General features: G+C 42.1%; 1 protein-coding gene across 1 annotated transcript in view; it reads right to left on the bottom strand.

The window, feature by feature from the left end:
* LOC106595355 (phospholipid-transporting ATPase ID) overlaps nucleotides 1–19,795 on the bottom strand; it is an 82,783-nt gene that overhangs the window by 26,206 nt on the left and 36,782 nt on the right. The window contains exons 7-14 of the mRNA XM_045718945.2: nucleotides 4,537–4,609; nucleotides 4,007–4,077; nucleotides 3,719–3,798; nucleotides 2,943–3,101; nucleotides 2,653–2,741; nucleotides 2,162–2,358; nucleotides 1,571–1,691; nucleotides 888–975 (exon numbers count right to left, since the gene is read on the bottom strand). Coding sequence (XP_045574901.1) covers nucleotides 888–975; nucleotides 1,571–1,691; nucleotides 2,162–2,358; nucleotides 2,653–2,741; nucleotides 2,943–3,101; nucleotides 3,719–3,798; nucleotides 4,007–4,077; nucleotides 4,537–4,609 — 878 coding nt within the window. The remainder of the gene's footprint in view (nucleotides 1–887; nucleotides 976–1,570; nucleotides 1,692–2,161; nucleotides 2,359–2,652; nucleotides 2,742–2,942; nucleotides 3,102–3,718; nucleotides 3,799–4,006; nucleotides 4,078–4,536; nucleotides 4,610–19,795) is intronic.

Below are 19,795 nucleotides of genomic sequence, written 5' to 3'. Positions count from 1 at the left end.
AAATCTGATAGACTGTAGTATATATGTAGTATATCCACCTTAAATCTGATAGACTGTAGTATATATGTAGTATATCCACCTTAAATCTGATAGACTGTAGTATATATGTAGTATACCCACCTTAAATCTGATAGACTGTAGTATATATGTAGTATACACACCTTAAATCTGATAGACTGTAGTATATAGTGTATTATACACACCTTAAATCTGATAGACTGTAGTATATATGTAGTATGCACACCTTAAATCTGATAGACTGTAGTATATATGTAGTATACCCACCTTAAATATGATAGACTGTAGTATATATGTAGTATACCCACCTTACATCTGATAGACTGTAGTATATATGTAGTATACCCACCTTAAATCTGATAGACTGTAGTATATATGTAGTATACACACCTTAAATCTGATAGACTGTAGTATATAGTGTATTATACACACCTTAAATCTGATAGACTGTAGTATATATGTAGTATGCACACCTTAAATCTGATAGACTGTAGTATATTGTGCATTACACCCACCTTAAATCTGATAGACTGTAGTATATATGTACTATGCACACCTTAAATCTGATAGACTGTAGTATATTGTGCATTACACCCACCTTAAATCTGATAGACTGTAGTATATATGTAGTATACCCACCTTAAATCTGATAGACTGTAGTATATATGTAGTATACACACCTTCAATCTGATAGACTGTAGTATATATGTAGTATTCCCACCTTAAATCTGATAGACTGTAGTTTATATGTAGTATACTCACCTTAAATCTGATAGACTGTAGTATATATGTAGTATACCCACCTTAAATCTGATAGACTGTAGTATATAGTGTAGTATATCGTGTAGTATATAGTGTAGTATACCCACCATAGGCATGTCCATTGATAGAGCACTTGCTGAAGCTCATGATGTTCTGAGTGAGAGTTCCTGTCTTGTCACTGAAGATGTACTCCACCTGTTTCAATGGGGGGGGGGGGGGGGGTTTATCAAGATACCACAGACGTACTGGACCTACATCCAGACACACCACAGGCTTTTAGGCTAACATTCTCCAACACAGAGATACAAGGATCTAGTGTAGATGAACAACAGTAGGGTGTAGATGAACAACAGTAGGGCGTAGATGAACAACAGTAGGGTGTAGATGAACAACAGTAGGGTGTAGATGAACAACAGTAGGGTGTAGATGAACAACAGTAGGGTGTAGATGAACAACAGTAGGGTGTAGATGAACAACAGTAGGGTGTAGATGAACAACAGTAGGGTGTAGATGAACAACAGTAGGGTGTAGATGAACAACAGTAGGGTGTAGATGAACAACAGTAGGGTGTAGATGAACAACAGTAGAGTGTAGATGAACAACAGTAGGGTGTAGATGAACAACAGTAGGGTGTAGATGAACAACAGTAAGGGTGTAGATGAACAACAGTAGGGTGTAGATGAACAACAGTAGGGTGTAGATGAACAACAGTAGAGTGTAGATGAACAACAGTAGGGTGTAGATGAACAACAGTAGGGTGTAGATGAACAACAGTAAGGGTGTTCCTCACCTGTCCCAGTTCCTCGTTGAGAGTGGTGGTCCTGGCTTCAGCTGCTGTGTTACACTGTGGACAGAACATCTTCCTGTCCCAGTTTATAAAGTAACTATGACCCAGCCTAATCACCTCCACACTGGAGAGACAGAGGGAGGGAGGGAGGGAGGGAGGGAGGGAGGGAGGGAGGGAGGGAGGGAGGGAGGGAGGGAGGGAGGGAGGGAAAAGAGAGAGAGAAAAAAATAATGATAATTCAACAGGGAGCCCTCTTTAACTTGTTTGGGATTGTAGATAGATTGCAGCCCACACAACACATACAAAAACACACAACAGACTAACACACTAACACATAAAGAAACCAACAAACAACATCCCTTAGTAAGTCAGTTATCAGTATGGGTGGGTCAGGACCACACACTAACATCAGTCGTGGATTGAAATACTAACTTGTTCCAGAATCCACAGAAAGTAAAGTACTGATGAAGCAGCCTGCCTGTCACTGTCACTCATCTCTCTTGACTAAAAGGGTCATAGAGGTTTTATTACCTGACATAGAGATGTTATTACCTGACATAGAGGGCTTATAACCTGACATAAAGTATTCCTTACCTGACGTAGAGTGAGATGGGCACCACGGTGTTGAGAATGATGACGTAGGACCAGAAGGAGAGGAAAGCAGAGAACAGGAAGTTGTCTACAGGCAGGTCCCAGGCCAGGTAACTCTGGAACAGAGAACCCACCTCTCTCTCCCACACAGCGTTCCCCACAGCCAGGATCACACCCATACACACCATGAAGCCAAAGATCTGGGACGGGGAGAGAGAGGAGGGAGAAAGGGGAGAGAGAGGGGGGAGAGAGGCGTGAGAAGGGCCAAAAGGGGGGAAGAGAGGGGAGAAAGAGGGGGGAGAGAGAGGGGGAGAGGGTAAAGATTAGGCTTACTTCTAAATGTATGTACCTTATTTTTATTTCAAAATGTCAAGCTAAACTAGAAAAGTAGAGTTTCTGGAGAAACCAGAAGGCCATTTATAGTCTTGTTTTATATTACAAGTAGATGTTAAACAAGTATGGCCAAACAGAAGGGGAGGTGTGGGGTCTCCTACCCAGAGCACCAGCGTGTTCATGAGGCGGTCGATGCTTGTGCGTTTGAACTTGGTGCGACCACTATTCTGCATCAGTTTGGTGTCTGGGCCTGGTTAGAGAGATATACAAAGAGGAATTGGTTAGACAAACACACACACATGCACGAGCACACACACACACAAAGAGACAGACAGACATGTACGCACACAGATAGAGACACACACACACACACACACACACACACACACACACACACACACACACACACACACACACACACACACACAAAAACACATACAGAAAGACCAACCTGCAAAGATGACCAGTCCGTAGCAGGTCTCTGTGTTGCGGAGAACACAGCCTCGTAGTAACATGTTGTGGTTGCTCAGGGGGTATTTACAATCTCTCCAGCACAGAAGACCACAGAACCTGTCCAGCTTGTTGTTGGGAGGCTCACAGACCACCTCACCTGTACCGGCAACACACACACACGTTTATCACACACTTTACAATAACCTCACCTAGTCAGCTAAGATACAGTACAGTGTTCTCTCCATCATCATCTTCCCATCCCACCTCAGTAACAGACAGCGTTTAGAAACCACGTCAGCAGCACAACACACTGTTTACTACATCAGCCTCTGCTTCACAAAAACAATGACTACATATTCAACATCACCACAGAGGGCAGAGTTCAGCTGTGTTTCAGTGTTTCAGCCACATTCCATTTTAGGACTATTGAATTAAACTGACTTACTATGGGCGCTGTGCTAACAAACACGCAGACACACACACTCACACACACACGCACGCACACACACACACACACAGACTGACTTGCTTGCAGTAATGCTTTCTGCTGAGCAGGTGAGGAGAGATGCGTGGGTGAACCATGCTGACGAGGAAAACCAGTGTGTGTCTGTGGGGAATGGAGAGACTGGGGGTGTTAAGCGCTGACAACGGAGGGTGTGTGTGTGTGTGTGTGTGATGCTGGGCAGTGTGGGTGCTAAGTGCTTGGTTGCAGAGTGGACCTGCTGACCTCTGATGTGTGAAAGACACAGAGACCAATAGAAAGAGACTTCCTACCATCAAAAGAGGCCAGGTTGTTGGGGTCTCCCAGCTCTGCAGTCACAGACAGAGACTGACGTACCTTCATATTGGTCTCCCTGCACAAACACACACACACACACACACACACACACACACACACACACACACACACACACACACACACACACACACACACACACACACACACACACACACACAGCACACACACACACACACACACACACTGTATATGAACTCACAAACCATGAGGATCACTGTGTTGTGCTTTATTGGACTGTGCTGTGTGTTATGGTGTATTCTTACCCGTCTAGCTCTGCGGTTTCGATGTAACAGAGGCTATGAGGTTCACTACTGGACAGTAAGAGAAGGTCAGCCTGAAGAGAAACATCAGCTAGCATTAGCATCCGCTAACACACTGTAGCATTTCTGATAATACCACTTTGTCCCTTCTAGCATGGCCATCTAACAAGGCAAACACATTCCAGAAACTCTGGCTAACACGCTACTGGTACAGTACATTGAAAGTTAACCTTAGTGTAGAGATTGTTTGGCTGAAATATGAGAGTGCTGTGTGTTACATCGCCTTTATGGAAGCCTTTAAAACCACCATGAATGAATCTCAATACCGGTAAGTGCTTGTATATATATGAAACCATTACACTGCACCATAAAAACTGTGTTATGACAGAGTACACTACAACAGTTGTAAATGAATCATGACCAGTGTGTGTGTGTGTGTGTGTGTGGTGTGTGTGTGTGTGTGTGTGTGTGTGTGTGTGTGTGTGTGTGTGTGTGTGATACATTATGTTGATGATTGAATGACACACACTTACTGCCACAAACTGGTTATTCTCCAGTTTAATGATATCACCAACTCTTACATTCATCCACTTCTCCTTCTGAAGACTGAGAGAGAGAGAGAGAGAGAGAGAGAGAGAGAGAGAGAGAGAGAGAGAGAGAGAGAGAGAGAGAGAGAGAGAGAGAGAGAAAGAATAACTAAATTATAAATATAAACAGCTTACAATGTGTGAAGAGAACAGCATGAGAATTGGTCAGTAGCAGAAGTGACTGATGACTGTCTGTATTTCTGAGTGTAGACTGGACTAGATTACTGTCTGTATTTCTGAGTGTAGACTGGACTAGATTACTGTCTGTATTTCTGAGTGTAGACTGGACTAGAGGACTGTCTGTATTTCTGAGTGTAGACTGGACTAGAGGACTGTCTGTATTTCTGAGTGTAGACTGGACTAGAGGACTGTCTGTATTGCTGAGTGTAGACTGGACTAGATGACTGTCTGTATTTCTGAGTGTAGACTGGACTAGATTACTGTCTGTATTTCTGAGTGTAGACTGGACTAGATTACTGTCTGTATTTCTGAGTGTAGACTGGACTAGAGGACTGTCTGTATTTCTGACTGTAGACTGGACTAGAGGACTGTCTGTATTTCTGAGTGTAGACTGGACTAGAGGACTGTCTGTATTGCTGAGTGTAGACTGGACTAGATGACTGTCTGTATATCTGAGTGTACACTGGACTAGAGGACTGTCTGTATTGCTGAGTGTAGACTGGACTAGAGGACTGTCTGTATTGCTGAGTGTAGACTGGACTAGAGGACTGTTTGTATTTCTGAGTGTAGACTAGACTAGATAACTGTCTGTATTTCTGAGTGTAGACTGGACTAGAAAACTGTCTGTATTTCTGAGTGTAGATTGGACTAGAAAACTGTCTGTATTTCTGAGTGTAGACTGGACTAGAAAACTGTCTGTATTTCTGAGTGTAGATTGGACTAGAAAACTGTCTGTATTGCTGAGTGTAGACTGGACTAGATAACTGTCTGTATTGCTGAGTGTAGACTGGACTAGAGGACTGTCTGTATTTCTGAGTGTAGACTGGACTAGATGACTGTCTATATTTCTGAGTGTAGACTGGACTAGAAAACTGTCTGTATTGCTGAGTGTAGACTGGAGTAGATAACCTTCTGTATTGCTGAGTGTAGACTGGACTAGATGACTGTCTGTATTTCTGAGTGTAGACTAGACTAGAGGACTGTCTGCATTGCTGAGTGTAGACTGGACTAGAGGACTGTCTGTATTGCTGAGTGTAGACTGGACTAGATAACTGTCTGTATTGCTGAGTGTACACTGGACTAGATGATTGTCTGTATTGCTGAGTGTAGACTAGACTAGAGGACTGTGTATTTCTGAGTGTAGACTGTACTAGATGAATGTCTGTTTTGCTGAGTGTAGACTGGACTAGAAAACTGTCTGTATTGCTGAGTGTATACTGGACTAGATAACTGTCTGAATTTCTGAGAGTAGACTGGACTAAAGGACTGTCTGTATTTCTGAGTGTAGACTGGACTAGAGGACTGTCTGTATTGCTGAGTGTAGACTGGACTAGATAACTGTCTGTATTTCTGAGTGTAGACTGTACAAGATGAATTTCTGTTTTGCTGAGTGTAGACTGGACTAGAAGACTGTCTGTATTGCTGAGTGTAGACTGGACTAGAGGACTGTCTGTATTGCTGAGTGCAGACTGGACTTGATAACTGTCTGTATTGTTGAGTATTCACTGGACTAGATGACTGTCTGTATTGCTGAGTGTAGACTGGACTAGAGGACTATCTGTATTTCTGAGTGTAGACTGTACTAGATGAATGTCTGTTTTGCTGAGTGTAGACTGGACTAGAAAACTGTCTGTATTGCTGAGTGTAGACTGGACTAGATAACTGTCTGAATTTCTGAGAGTAAACTGGACTAAAGGACTGTCTGTATTTCTGAGTGTAGACTGGACTAGAGGACTGTCTGTATTGCTGAGTGTAGACTGGACTAGATAACTGTCTGTATTTCTGAGTGTAGACTGTACAAGATGAATGTCTGTTTTGCTGAGTGTAGACTGGACTAGAAGACTGTCTGTATTGCTGAGTGTAGACTGGACTAGAGGACTGTCTGTATTGCTGAGTGTAGACTGGACTTGATAACTGTCTGTATTGCTGAGTATTCACTGGACTAGATGACTGTCTGTATTGCTGAGTGTAGACTGGACTAGAGGACTGTCTGTATTTCTGAGTGTAGACTGTACTAGATGAATGTCTGTTTTGCTGAGTGTAGACTGGACTAGATAACTGTCTGTATTGCTGAGTGTACACTGGACTAGATGACTGTCTGTATTGCTGAGTGTAGACTAGACTAGAGGACTGTGTATTTCTGAGTGTAGACTGTACTAGATGAATGTCTGTTTTGCTGAGTGTAGACTGGACTAGAAAACTGTCTGTATTGCTGAGTGTAGACTGGACTAGATAACTGTCTGAATTTCTGAGAGTAGACTGGACTAAAGGACTGTCTGTATTTCTGAGTGTAGACTGGACTAGAGGACTGTCTGTATTGCTGAGTGTAGACTGGACTAGATAACTGTCTGTATTTCTGAGTGTAGACTGTACAAGATGAATTTCTGTTTTGCTGAGTGTAGACTGGACTAGAAGACTGTCTGTATTGCTGAGTGTAGACTGGACTAGAGGACTGTCTGTATTGCTGAGTGCAGACTGGACTTGATAACTGTCTGTATTGTTGAGTATTCACTGGACTAGATGACTGTCTGTATTGCTGAGTGTAGACTGGACTAGAGGACTATCTGTATTTCTGAGTGTAGACTGTACTAGATGAATGTCTGTTTTGCTGAGTGTAGACTGGACTAGAAAACTGTCTGTATTGCTGAGTGTAGACTGGACTAGATAACTGTTTGAATTTCTGAGAGTAAACTGGACTAAAGGACTGTCTGTATTTCTGAGTGTAGACTGGACTAGAGGACTGTCTGTATTGCTGAGTGTAGACTGGACTAGAGGACTGTCTGTATTGCTGAGTGTAGACTGGACTAGATAACTGTCTGTATTTCTGAGTGTAGACTGTCCAAGATGAATGTCTGTTTTGCTGAGTGTAGACTGGACTAGAAGACTGTCTGTATTGCTGAGTGTAGACTGGACTAGAGGACTGTCTGTATTGCTGAGTGTAGACTGGACTTGATAACTGTCTGTATTGCTGAGTATTCACTGGACTAGATGACTGTCTGTATTGCTGAGTGTAGACTGGACTAGAGGACTGTCTGTATTTCTGAGTGTAGACTGTACTAGATGAATGTCTGTTTTTCTGAGTGTAGACTGGACTAGAAAACTGTCTGTATTGCTGAGTGTAGACTGGACTAGATAACTGTCTGTATTTCTGAGTGTAGACTGGAATAGATGACTGTCTGTATTTCTGAGTGTAGACTGTACTAGATGAATGTCTGTTTTGCTGAGTGAAGACTGGACTAGATAACTGTCTGTATTAATGAGTGTAGACTGGACTAAATGGCAGTCTGTATTGCTGAGTGTAGACTGGACTAGAAGAATGTCTATATTAATGAGTGTAGACTGGACTGGATGACTATTTGTATTGCTGATGGTAGACTGGACTAGATAACTGTCTGTATTAATCTGTGTAACCTGGACTAGATGACTGTCTGTATTTCTGAGTGTAGACTGGACTAGATAACTGTCTGTATTGCTGAGTGTAGACTGTACTAGATGAATGTCTGTATTGCTGATTGTAGACTGGACTAGATGTCTGTATTTATTGCTGAGTGTAAACTGGACTAGAGGACTGTCTGTATTGCTGAGTGTAGACTGGACTAGATGACTGTCTGTATTTCTGAGTGTAGACTGGACTAGAGGACTGTCTGTATTGCTGATGGTAGACTGGACTAGATAACTGTCTGTATTAATCTGTGTAACCTGGACTAGATGACTGTCTGTATTTCTGAGTGTAGACTGGACTAGATAACTGTCTGTATTGCTGAGTGTAGACTGTACTAGATGAATGTCTGTATTGCTGATTGTAGACTGGACCAGATGTCTGTATTTATTGCTGAGTGTAAACTGGTATAGAGGACTGTCTTTATTGCTGAGTGTAGACTGGACTAGAGGACTGTCTGTATTTCTGAGTGTAGACTGGACTAGAGGACTGTCTGTATTGCTGAGTGTAGACTGGACTAGACGACTGTCTGTATTGCTAATTGTAGACTGGACTAGATGTCTGTCTTTATTGCTGAGTGCACACTGGACTAGAGGACTGTCTGTATTGCTGAGTGTAGACTGGACTAGAGGACTGTCTGTATTTCTGAGTGTAGACTGGACTAGAGGACTGTCTGTATTGCTGAGTGTAGACTGGACTAGATAACTGTCTGTATTGCTGAGTGTACACTGGACTAGATGACTGTCTGTATTGCTGAGTGTAGACTGGACTAGAGGACTGTCTGTATTTCTGAGTGTAGACTGTACTAGATGAATGTCTGTTTTGCTGAGTGTAGACTGGACTAGAAAACTGTCTGTATTGCTGAGTGTAGACTGGACTAGATGACTGTCTGTATTTCTGAGTGTAGACTGTACTAGATGAATGTCTGTTTTGCTGAGTGAAGACTGGACTAGATAACTGTCTGTATTAATGAGTGTAGACTGGACTAGATGACAGTCTGTATTGCTGAGTGTAGACTGGACTAGAAGAATGTCTATATTAATGAGTGTAGACTGGACTGGATGACTATTTGTATTGCTGAGTGTAGACTGGACTAGATAACTGTCTGTATTAATCTGTGTAACCTGGACTAGATGACTGTCTGTATTGCTGAGTGTAGACTGTACTAGATGAATGTCTGTATCGCTGATTGTAGACTGGATTAGATGTCTGTATTTATTGCTGAGTGTAAACTGGACTAGAGGACTGTCTGTATTGCTGAGTGTAGACTGGATTAGAGGACTGTCTGTATTTCTGAGTGTAGACTGGACTAGAGGACTGTCTGTATTGCTGAGTGTAGACTGGACTAGAGGACTGTCTGTATTGCTAATTGTAGACTGGACTAGATGTCTGTCTTTATTGCTGAGTGCACACTGGACTAGATGACAGTCTGTACTGCTGAGTGTAGACTGGACTTGATCACTGTCTGTATTTCTGAGTGTAGACTGTACTAGATGAATGTCTGTATTGCTGACTGTAGACTGGACTAGATGTCTGTATTTGTTGCTGAGTGTAAACTGGACTAGAGGACTGTCTGTATTGCTGAGTGTAGACTGGACTAGAGGACTGTCTGTATTTCTGAGTGTAGACTGGACTAGAGAACTGTCTGTATTGCTGAGTGTAGACTGGACTAGAGGACTGTCTGTATTGCTGAGTGTAGACTGGACTAGATAACTGTCTGTATTGCTGAGTGTACACTGTACTAGATGAATGTCTGTTTTGCTGAGTGTAGACTGGACTAGAAAACTGTCTGTATTTCTGAGTGTAGACTGGAATAGATGAATGTCTGTATTGCTGAGTGTAGACTGGACTAGATAACTGTCTGTATTGCTGAGTGTAGACTGGACTAGATGACTGTCTGCACTGCTGAGCGAAGACTGGACTAGAAGACTGTCTGTATTGCTGAATGTAGAAAGAACTAGATGCCTGTCTGTATTGCTGAGTGTAGACTGGACTAGATGCCTGTCTTTATTGCTGAGTGGAGACTGGACTAGATGACTGTCTGTTTTGCTGATTGTAGACTGGACTAGAGGACTGTCTGTATTGCTGAGTGGAGACTGTACTAGATGAATGGCTGTGTGGCTGAGTGTAGACTGGACTAGATGTCTGTCATTATTGCTGAGTGTACACTGGACTAGATGTCTGTCTTTATTGCTGAGTGTAGACTGGACTAGATGAATGTCTGTATTGCTGAGTGTAGACTGTACTAGATGAATGGCTGTATTGCTGAGTGTAGACTGGACTAGATGAATGTCTGTATTTCTGAGTGTAGACTGTACTAGATGAATGGCTGTATTGCTGAGTGTAGACTGTACTGGATGAATGGCTGTATTGCTGAGTGTAGACTGTACTAGATGACTGTCTGTATTGCTGAGTGTAGACTGTACTAGATGAATGGCTGTATTGCTGAGTGTACACTGTACTAGATGAATGTCTGTATTGCTGAGTGTAGACTGGACTAGATGAATGTCTGTATTTTTGAGTGTAGACTGTACTAGATGAATTGCTGTATTGCTGAGTGTACACTGTACTAGATGAATGGCTGTATTGCTGAGTGTAGACTGTACTAGATGAATGGCTGTATTGCTGAGTGTAGACTGGACTAGATGAATGGCTGTATTGCTGAGTGTACACTGTACTAGATGAATGGCTGTATTGCTGAGTGTAGACTGTACTAGATGAATGGCTGTATTGCTGAGTGTAGACTGTACTAGATGAATGTCTGTATTTCTGAGTGTAGATTGTACTAGATGAATGTCTGTATTTCTGAGTGTAGACTGGACTAGAGGACTGTCTGTATTTCTGAGTGTAGACTGGACTAGATGACTGTCTATATTTCTGAGTGTAGACTGGACTAGAAAACTGTCTGTATTGCTGAGTGTAGACTGCAGTAGATAACCATCTGTATTGCTGAGTGTAGACTGGACTAGATGACTGTCTGTATTTCTGAGTGTAGACTAGACTAGAGGACTGTCTGCATTGCTGAGTGTAGACTGGACTAGAGGACTGTCTGTATTGCTGAGTGTAGACTGGACTAGATGACTGTCTGTATTGCTGAGTGTAGACTAGACTAGAGGACTGTGTATTTCTGAGTGTAGACTGTACTAGATGACTGTCTGTATTGCTGAGTGTAGACTAGACAAGAGGACTGTGTATTTCTGAGTGTAGACTGTACTAGATGAATGTCTGTTTTGCTGAGTGTAGACTGGACTAGAAAACTGTCTGTATTGCTGAGTGTAGACTGGACTAGATAACTGTCTGAATTTCTGAGAGTAGACTGGACTAAAGGACTGTCTGTATTTCTGAGTGTAGACTGGACTAGAGGACTGTCTGTATTGCTGAGTGTAGACTGGACTAGATAACTGTCTGTATTTCTGAGTGTAGACTGTACAAGATGAATGTCTGTTTTGCTGAGTGTAGACTGGACTAGAAGACTGTCTGTATTGCTGAGTGTAGACTGGACTAGAGGACTGTCTGTATTGCTGAGTGCAGACTGGACTTGATAACTGTCTGTATTGTTGAGTATTCACTGGACTAGATGACTGTCTGTATTGCTGAGTGTAGACTGGACTAGAGGACTATCTGTATTTCTGAGTGTAGACTGTACTAGATGAATGTCTGTTTTGCTGAGTGTAGACTGGACTAGAAAACTGTCTGTATTGCTGAGTGTAGACTGGACTAGATAACTGTCTGAATTTCTGAGAGTAAACTGGACTAAAGGACTGTCTGTATTTCTGAGTGTAGACTGGACTAGAGGACTGTCTGTATTGCTGAGTGTAGACTGGACTAGAGGACTGTCTGTATTGCTGAGTGTAGACTGGACTAGATAACTGTCTGTATTTCTGAGTGTAGACTGTACAAGATGAATGTCTGTTTTGCTGAGTGTAGACTGGACTAGAAGACTGTCTGTATTGCTGAGTGTAGACTGGACTAGAGGACTGTCTGTATTGCTGAGTGCAGACTGGACTTGATAACTGTCTGTATTGTTGAGTATTCACTGGACTAGATGACTGTCTGTATTGCTGAGTGTAGACTGGACTAGAGGACTATCTGTATTTCTGAGTGTAGACTGTACTAGATGAATGTCTGTTTTGCTGAGTGTAGACTGGACTAGAAAACTGTCTGTATTGCTGAGTGTAGACTGGACTAGATAACTGTCTGAATTTCTGAGAGTAAACTGGACTAAAGGACTGTCTGTATTTCTGAGTGTAGACTGGACTAGAGGACTGTCTGTATTGCTGAGTGTAGACTGGACTAGAGGACTGTCTGTATTGCTGAGTGTAGACTGGACTAGATAACTGTCTGTATTTCTGAGTGTAGACTGTACAAGATGAATGTCTGTTTTGCTGAGTGTAGACTGGACTAGAAGACTGTCTGTATTGCTGAGTGTAGACTGGACTAGAGGACTGTCTGTATTGCTGAGTGTAGACTGGACTTGATAACTGTCTGTATTGCTGAGTATTCACTGGACTAGATCACTGTCTGTTTTGCTGAGTGTAGACTGGAATAGAGGACTGTCTGTATTTCTGAGTGTAGACTGTACTAGATGAATGTCTGTTTTGCTGAGTTTAGACTGGACTAGAAAACTGTCTGTATTGCTGAGTGTAGACTGGACTAGATAACTGTCTGTATTTCTGAGTGTAGACTGGAATAGATGACTGTCTGTATTTCTGAGTGTAGACTGTACTAGATGAATGTCTGTTTTGCTGAGTGAAGACTGGACTAGATAACTGTCTGTATTAATGAGTGTAGACTGGACTAAATGACAGTCTGTATTGCTGAGTGTAGACTGGACTAGAAGAATGTCTATATTAATGAGTGTAGACTGGACTGGATGACTATTTGTATTGCTGATGGTAGACTGGACTAGATAACTGTCTGTATTAATCTGTGTAACCTGGACTAGATGACTGTCTGTATTGCTGAGTGTAGACTGTACTAGATGAATGTCTGTATTGCTGATTGTAGACTGGACTAGATGTCTGTATTAATTGCTGAGTGTAAACTGGACTAGAGGACTGTCTGTATTGCTGAGTGTAGACTGGACTAGATGACTGTCTGTATTGCTGAGTGTAGACTAGACTAGAGGACTGTGTATTTCTGAGTGTAGACTGTACTAGATGAATGTCTGTTTTGCTGAGTGTAGACTGGACTAGAAAACTGTCTGTATTGCTGAGTGTAGACTGGACTAGATAACTGTCTGAATTTCTGAGAGTAGACTGGACTAAAGGACTGTCTGTATTTCTGAGTGTAGACTGGACTAGAGGACTGTCTGTATTGCTGAGTGTAGACTGGACTAGATAACTGCCTGTATTTCTGAGTGTAGACTGTACAAGATGAATGTCTGTTTTGCTGAGTGTAGACTGGACTAGAAGACTGTCTGTATTGCTGAGTGTAGACTGGACTAGAGAACTGTCTGTATTGCTGAGTGCAGACTGGACTTGATAACTGTCTGTATTGTTGAGTATTCACTGGACTAGATGATTGTCTGTATTGCTGAGTGTAGACTGGACTAGAGGACTATCTGTATTTCTGAGTGTAGACTGTACTAGATGAATGTCTGTTTTGCTGAGTGTAGACTGGACTAGAAAACTGTCTGTATTGCTGAGTGTAGACTGGACTAGATAACTGTCTGAATTTCTGAGAGTAAACTGGACTAAAGGACTGTCTGTATTTCTGAGTGTAGACTGGACTAGAGGACTGTCTGTATTGCTGAGTGTAGACTGGACTAGAGGACTGTCTGTATTGCTGAGTGTAGACTGGACTAGATAACTGTCTGTATTTCTGAGTGTAGACTGTAAAAGATGAATGTCTGTTTTGCTGAGTGTAGACTGGACTAGAAGACTGTCTGTATTGCTGAGTGTAGACTGGACTAGAGGACTGTCTGTATTGCTGAGTGTAGACTGGACTTGATAACTGTCTGTATTGCTGAGTATTCACTGGACTAGATGACTGTCTGTATTGCTGAGTGTAGACTGGACTAGAGGACTGTCTGTATTTCTGAGTGTAGACTGTACTAGATGAATGTCTGTTTTGCTGAGTGTAGACTGGACTAGAAAACTGTCTGTATTGCTGAGTGTAGACTGGACTAGATAACTGTCTGTATTTCTGAGTGTAGACTGGAATAGATGACTGTCTGTATTTCTGAGTGTAGACTGTACTAGATGAATGTCTGTTTTGCTGAGTGAAGACTGGACTAGATAACTGTCTGTATTTATTGCTGAGTGTAAACTGGACTAGAGGACTGTCTGTATTGCTGAGTGTAGACTGGACTAGATGACTGTCTGTATTTCTGAGTGTAGACTGGACTAGAGGACTGTCTGTATTGCTGATGGTAGACTGGACTAGATAACTGTCTGTATTAATCTGTGTAACCTGGACTAGATGACTGTCTGTATTTCTGAGTGTAGACTGGACTAGATAACTGTCTGTATTGCTGAGTGTAGACTGTACTAGATGAATGTCTGTATTGCTGATTGTAGACTGGACCAGATGTCTGTATTTATTGCTGAGTGTAAACTGGACTAGAGGACTGTCTGTATTGCTGAGTGTAGACTGGACTAGAGGACTGTCTTTATTTCTGAGTGTAGACTGGACTAGAGGACTGTCTGTATTGCTGAGTGTAGACTGGACTAGACGACTGTCTGTATTGCTAATTGTAGACTGGACTAGATGTCTGTCTTTATTGCTGAGTGCACACTGGACTAGAGGACTGTCTGTATTGCTGAGTGTAGACTGGACTAGAGGACTGTCTGTATTTCTGAGTGTAGACTGTACTAGATGAATGTCTGTTTTGCTGAGTGAAGACTGGACTAGATAACTGTCTGTATTAATGAGTGTAGACTGGACTAAATGACAGTCTGTATTGCTGAGTGTAGACTGGACTAGAAGAATGTCTATATTAATGAGTGTAGACTGGACTGGATGACTATTTGTATTGCTGATGGTAGACTGGACTAGATAACTGTCTGTATTAATCTGTGTAACCTGGACTAGATGACTGTCTGTATTGCTGAGTGTAGACTGTACTAGATGAATGTCTGTATTGCTGATTGTAGACTGGACTAGATGTCTGTATTAATTGCTGAGTGTAAACTGGACTAGAGGACTGTCTGTATTGCTGAGTGTAGACTGGACTAGATGACTGTCTGTATTGCTGAGTGTAGACTAGACTAGAGGACTGTGTGTTTCTGAGTGTAGACTGTACTAGATGACTGTCTGTATTGCTGAGTGTAGACTAGACTAGAGGACTGTGTATTTCTGAGTGTAGACTGTACTAGATGAATGTCTGTTTTGCTGAGTGTAGACTGGACTAGAAAACTGTCTGTATTGCTGAGTGTAGACTGGACTAGATAACTGTCTGAATTTCTGAGAGTAGACTGGACTAAAGGACTGTCTGTATTTCTGAGTGTAGACTGGACTAGAGGACTGTCTGTATTGCTGAGTGTAGACTGGACTAGATGACTGTCTGTATTTCTGAGTGTAGACTGGACTAGAGGACTGTCTGTATTGCTGATGGTAGACTGGACTAGATAACTGTCTGTATTAATCTGTGTAACCTGGACTAGATGACTGTCTGTATTTCTGAGTGTAGACTGGACTAGATAACTGTCTGTATTGCTGAGTGTAGACTGTACTAGATGAATGTCTGTATTGCTGATTGTAGACTGGACCAGATGTCTGTATTTATTGCTGAGTGTAAACTGGTATAGAGGACTGTCTTTATTGCTGAGTGTAGACTGGACTAGAGGACTGTCTGTATTTCTGAGTGTAGACTGGACTAGAGGACTGTCTGTATTGCTGAGTGTAGACTGGACTAGACGACTGTCTGTATTGCTAATTGTAGACTGGACTAGATGTCTGTCTTTATTGCTGAGTGCACACTGGACTAGAGGACTGTCTGTATTGCTGAGTGTAGACTGGACTAGAGGACTGTCTGTATTTCTGAGTGTAGACTGGACTAGAGGACTGTCTGTATTGCTGAGTGTAGACTGGACTAGATAACTGTCTGTATTGCTGAGTGTACACTGGACTAGATGACTGTCTGTATTGCTGAGTGTAGACTGGACTAGAGGACTGTCTGTATTTCTGAGTGTAGACTGTACTAGATGAATGTCTGTTTTGCTGAGTGTAGACTGGACTAGAAAACTGTCTGTATTGCTGAGTGTAGACTGGACTAGATGACTGTCTGTATTTCTGAGTGTAGACTGTACTAGATGAATGTCTGTTTTGCTGAGTGAAGACTGGACTAGATAACTGTCTGTATTAATGAGTGTAGACTGGACTAGATTACAGTCTGTATTGCTGAGTGTAGACTGGACTAGAAGAATGTCTATATTAATGAGTGTAGACTGGACTGGATGACTATTTGTATTGCTGAGTGTAGACTGGACTAGATAACTGTCTGTATTAATCTGTGTAACCTGGACTAGATGACTGTCTGTATTGCTGAGTGTAGACTGTACTAGATGAATGTCTGTATCGCTGATTGTAGACTGGATTAGATGTCTGTATTTATTGCTGAGTGTAAACTGGACTAGAGGACTGTCTGTATTGCTGAGTGTAGACTGGATTAGAGGACTGTCTGTATTTCTGAGTGTAGACTGGACTAGAGGACTGTCTGTATTGCTGAGTGTAGACTGGACTAGAGGACTGTCTGTATTGCTAATTGTAGACTGGACTAGATGTCTGTCTTTATTGCTGAGTGCACACTGGACTAGATGACAGTCTGTACTGCTGAGTGTAGACTGGACTTGATCACTGTCTGTATTTCTGAGTGTAGACTGTACTAGATGAATGTCTGTATTGCTGACTGTAGACTGGACTAGATGTCTGTATTTGTTGCTGAGTGTAAACTGGACTAGAGGACTGTCTGTATTGCTGAGTGTAGACTGGACTAGAGGACTGTCTGTATTTCTGAGTGTAGACTGGACTAGAGAACTGTCTGTATTGCTGAGTGTAGACTGGACTAGAGGACTGTCTGTATTGCTGAGTGTAGACTGGACTAGATAACTGTCTGTATTGCTGAGTGTACACTGTACTAGATGAATGTCTGTTTTGCTGAGTGTAGACTGGACTAGAAAACTGTCTGTATTTCTGAGTGTAGACTGGAATAGATGAATGTCTGTATTGCTGAGTGTAGACTGGACTAGATAACTGTCTGTATTGCTGAGTGTAGACTGGACTAGATGACTGTCTGCACTGCTGAGCGAAGACTGGACTAGAAGACTGTCTGTATTGCTGAATGTAGAAAGAACTAGATGCCTGTCTGTATTGCTGAGTGTAGACTGGACTAGATGCCTGTCTTTATTGCTGAGTGGAGACTGGACTAGATGACTGTCTGTTTTGCTGATTGTAGACTGGACTAGAGGACTGTCTGTATTGCTGAGTGGAGACTGTACTAGATGAATGGCTGTGTGGCTGAGTGTAGACTGGACTAGATGTCTGTCATTATTGCTGAGTGTACACTGGACTAGATGTCTGTCTTTATTGCTGAGTGTAGACTGGACTAGATGAATGTCTGTATTGCTGAGTGTAGACTGTACTAGATGAATGGCTGTATTGCTGAGTGTAGACTGGACTAGATGAATGTCTGTATTTCTGAGTGTAGACTGTACTAGATGAATGGCTGTATTGCTGAGTGTAGACTGTACTGGATGAATGGCTGTATTGCTGAGTGTAGACTGTACTAGATGAATGTCTGTATTGCTGAGTGTAGACTGTACTAGATGAATGGCTGTATTGCTGAGTGTACACTGTACTAGATGAATGTCTGTATTGCTGAGTGTAGACTGGACTAGATGAATGTCTGTATTTTTGAGTGTAGACTGTACTAGATGAATTGCTGTATTGCTGAGTGTACACTGTACTAGATGAATGGCTGTATTGCTGAGTGTAGACTGTACTAGATGAATGGCTGTATTGCTGAGTGTAGACTGGACTAGATGAATGGCTGTATTGCTGAGTGTACACTGTACTAGATGAATGGCTGTATTGCTGAGTGTAGACTGTACTAGATGAATGGCTGTATTGCTGAGTGTAGACTGTACTAGATGAATGTCTGTATTTCTGAGTGTAGATTGTACTAGATGAATGTCTGTATTTCTGAGTGTAGACTGGACTAGAGGACTGTCTGTATTTCTGAGTGTAGACTGGACTAGATGACTGTCTATATTTCTGAGTGTAGACTGGACTAGAAAACTGTCTGTATTGCTGAGTGTAGACTGCAGTAGATAACCATCTGTATTGCTGAGTGTAGACTGGACTAGATGACTGTCTGTATTTCTGAGTGTAGACTAGACTAGAGGACTGTCTGCATTGCTGAGTGTAGACTGGACTAGAGGACTGTCTGTATTGCTGAGTGTAGACTGGACTAGATGACTGTCTGTATTGCTGAGTGTAGACTAGACTAGAGGACTGTGTATTTCTGAGTGTAGACTGTACTAGATGACTGTCTGTATTGCTGAGTGTAGACTAGACAAGAGGACTGTGTATTTCTGAGTGTAGACTGTACTAGATGAATGTCTGTTTTGCTGAGTGTAGACTGGACTAGAAAACTGTCTGTATTGCTGAGTGTAGACTGGACTAGATAACTGTCTGAATTTCTGAGAGTAGACTGGACTAAAGGACTGTCTGTATTTGTGAGTGTAGACTGGACTAGAGGACTGTCTGTATTGCTGAGTGTAGACTGGACTAGATAACTGTCTGTATTTCTGAGTGTAGACTGTACAAGATGAATGTCTGTTTTGCTGAGTGTAGACTGGACTAGAAGACTGTCTGTATTGCTGAGTGTAGACTGGACTAGAGGACTGTCTGTATTGCTGAGTGCAGACTGGACTTGATAACTGTCTGTATTGTTGAGTATTCACTGGACTAGATGACTGTCTGTATTGCTGAGTGTAGACTGGACTAGAGGACTATCTGTATTTCTGAGTGTAGACTGTACTAGATGAATGTCTGTTTTGCTGAGTGTAGACTGGACTAGAAAACTGTCTGTATTGCTGAGTGTAGACTGGACTAGATAACTGTCTGAATTTCTGAGAGTAAACTGGACTAAAGGACTGTCTGTATTTCTGAGTGTAGACTGGACTAGAGGACTGTCTGTATTGCTGAGTGTAGACTGGACTAGAGGACTGTCTGTATTGCTGAGTGTAGACTGGACTAGATAACTGTCTGTATTTCTGAGTGTAGACTGTACAAGATGAATGTCTGTTTTGCTGAGTGTAGACTGGACTAGAAGACTGTCTGTATTGCTGAGTGTAGACTGGACTAGAGGACTGTCTGTATTGCTGAGTGCAGACTGGACTTGATAACTGTCTGTATTGTTGAGTATTCACTGGACTAGATGACTGTCTGTATTGCTGAGTGTAGACTGGACTAGAGGACTATCTGTATTTCTGAGTGTAGACTGTACTAGATGAATGTCTGTTTTGCTGAGTGTAGACTGGACTAGAAAACTGTCTGTATTGCTGAGTGTAGACTGGACTAGATAACTGTCTGAATTTCTGAGAGTAAACTGGACTAAAGGACTGTCTGTATTTCTGAGTG

Source organism: Salmo salar, chromosome 05 (assembly GCF_965601325.2).
Source record: "Salmo salar chromosome 05, fSalSal1, whole genome shotgun sequence".
NCBI lineage: Eukaryota > Metazoa > Chordata > Actinopteri > Salmoniformes > Salmonidae > Salmo > Salmo salar.
Note: the sequence above shows the minus strand (reverse complement) of the source record. Positions and strands in the feature narration are given on the sequence as shown.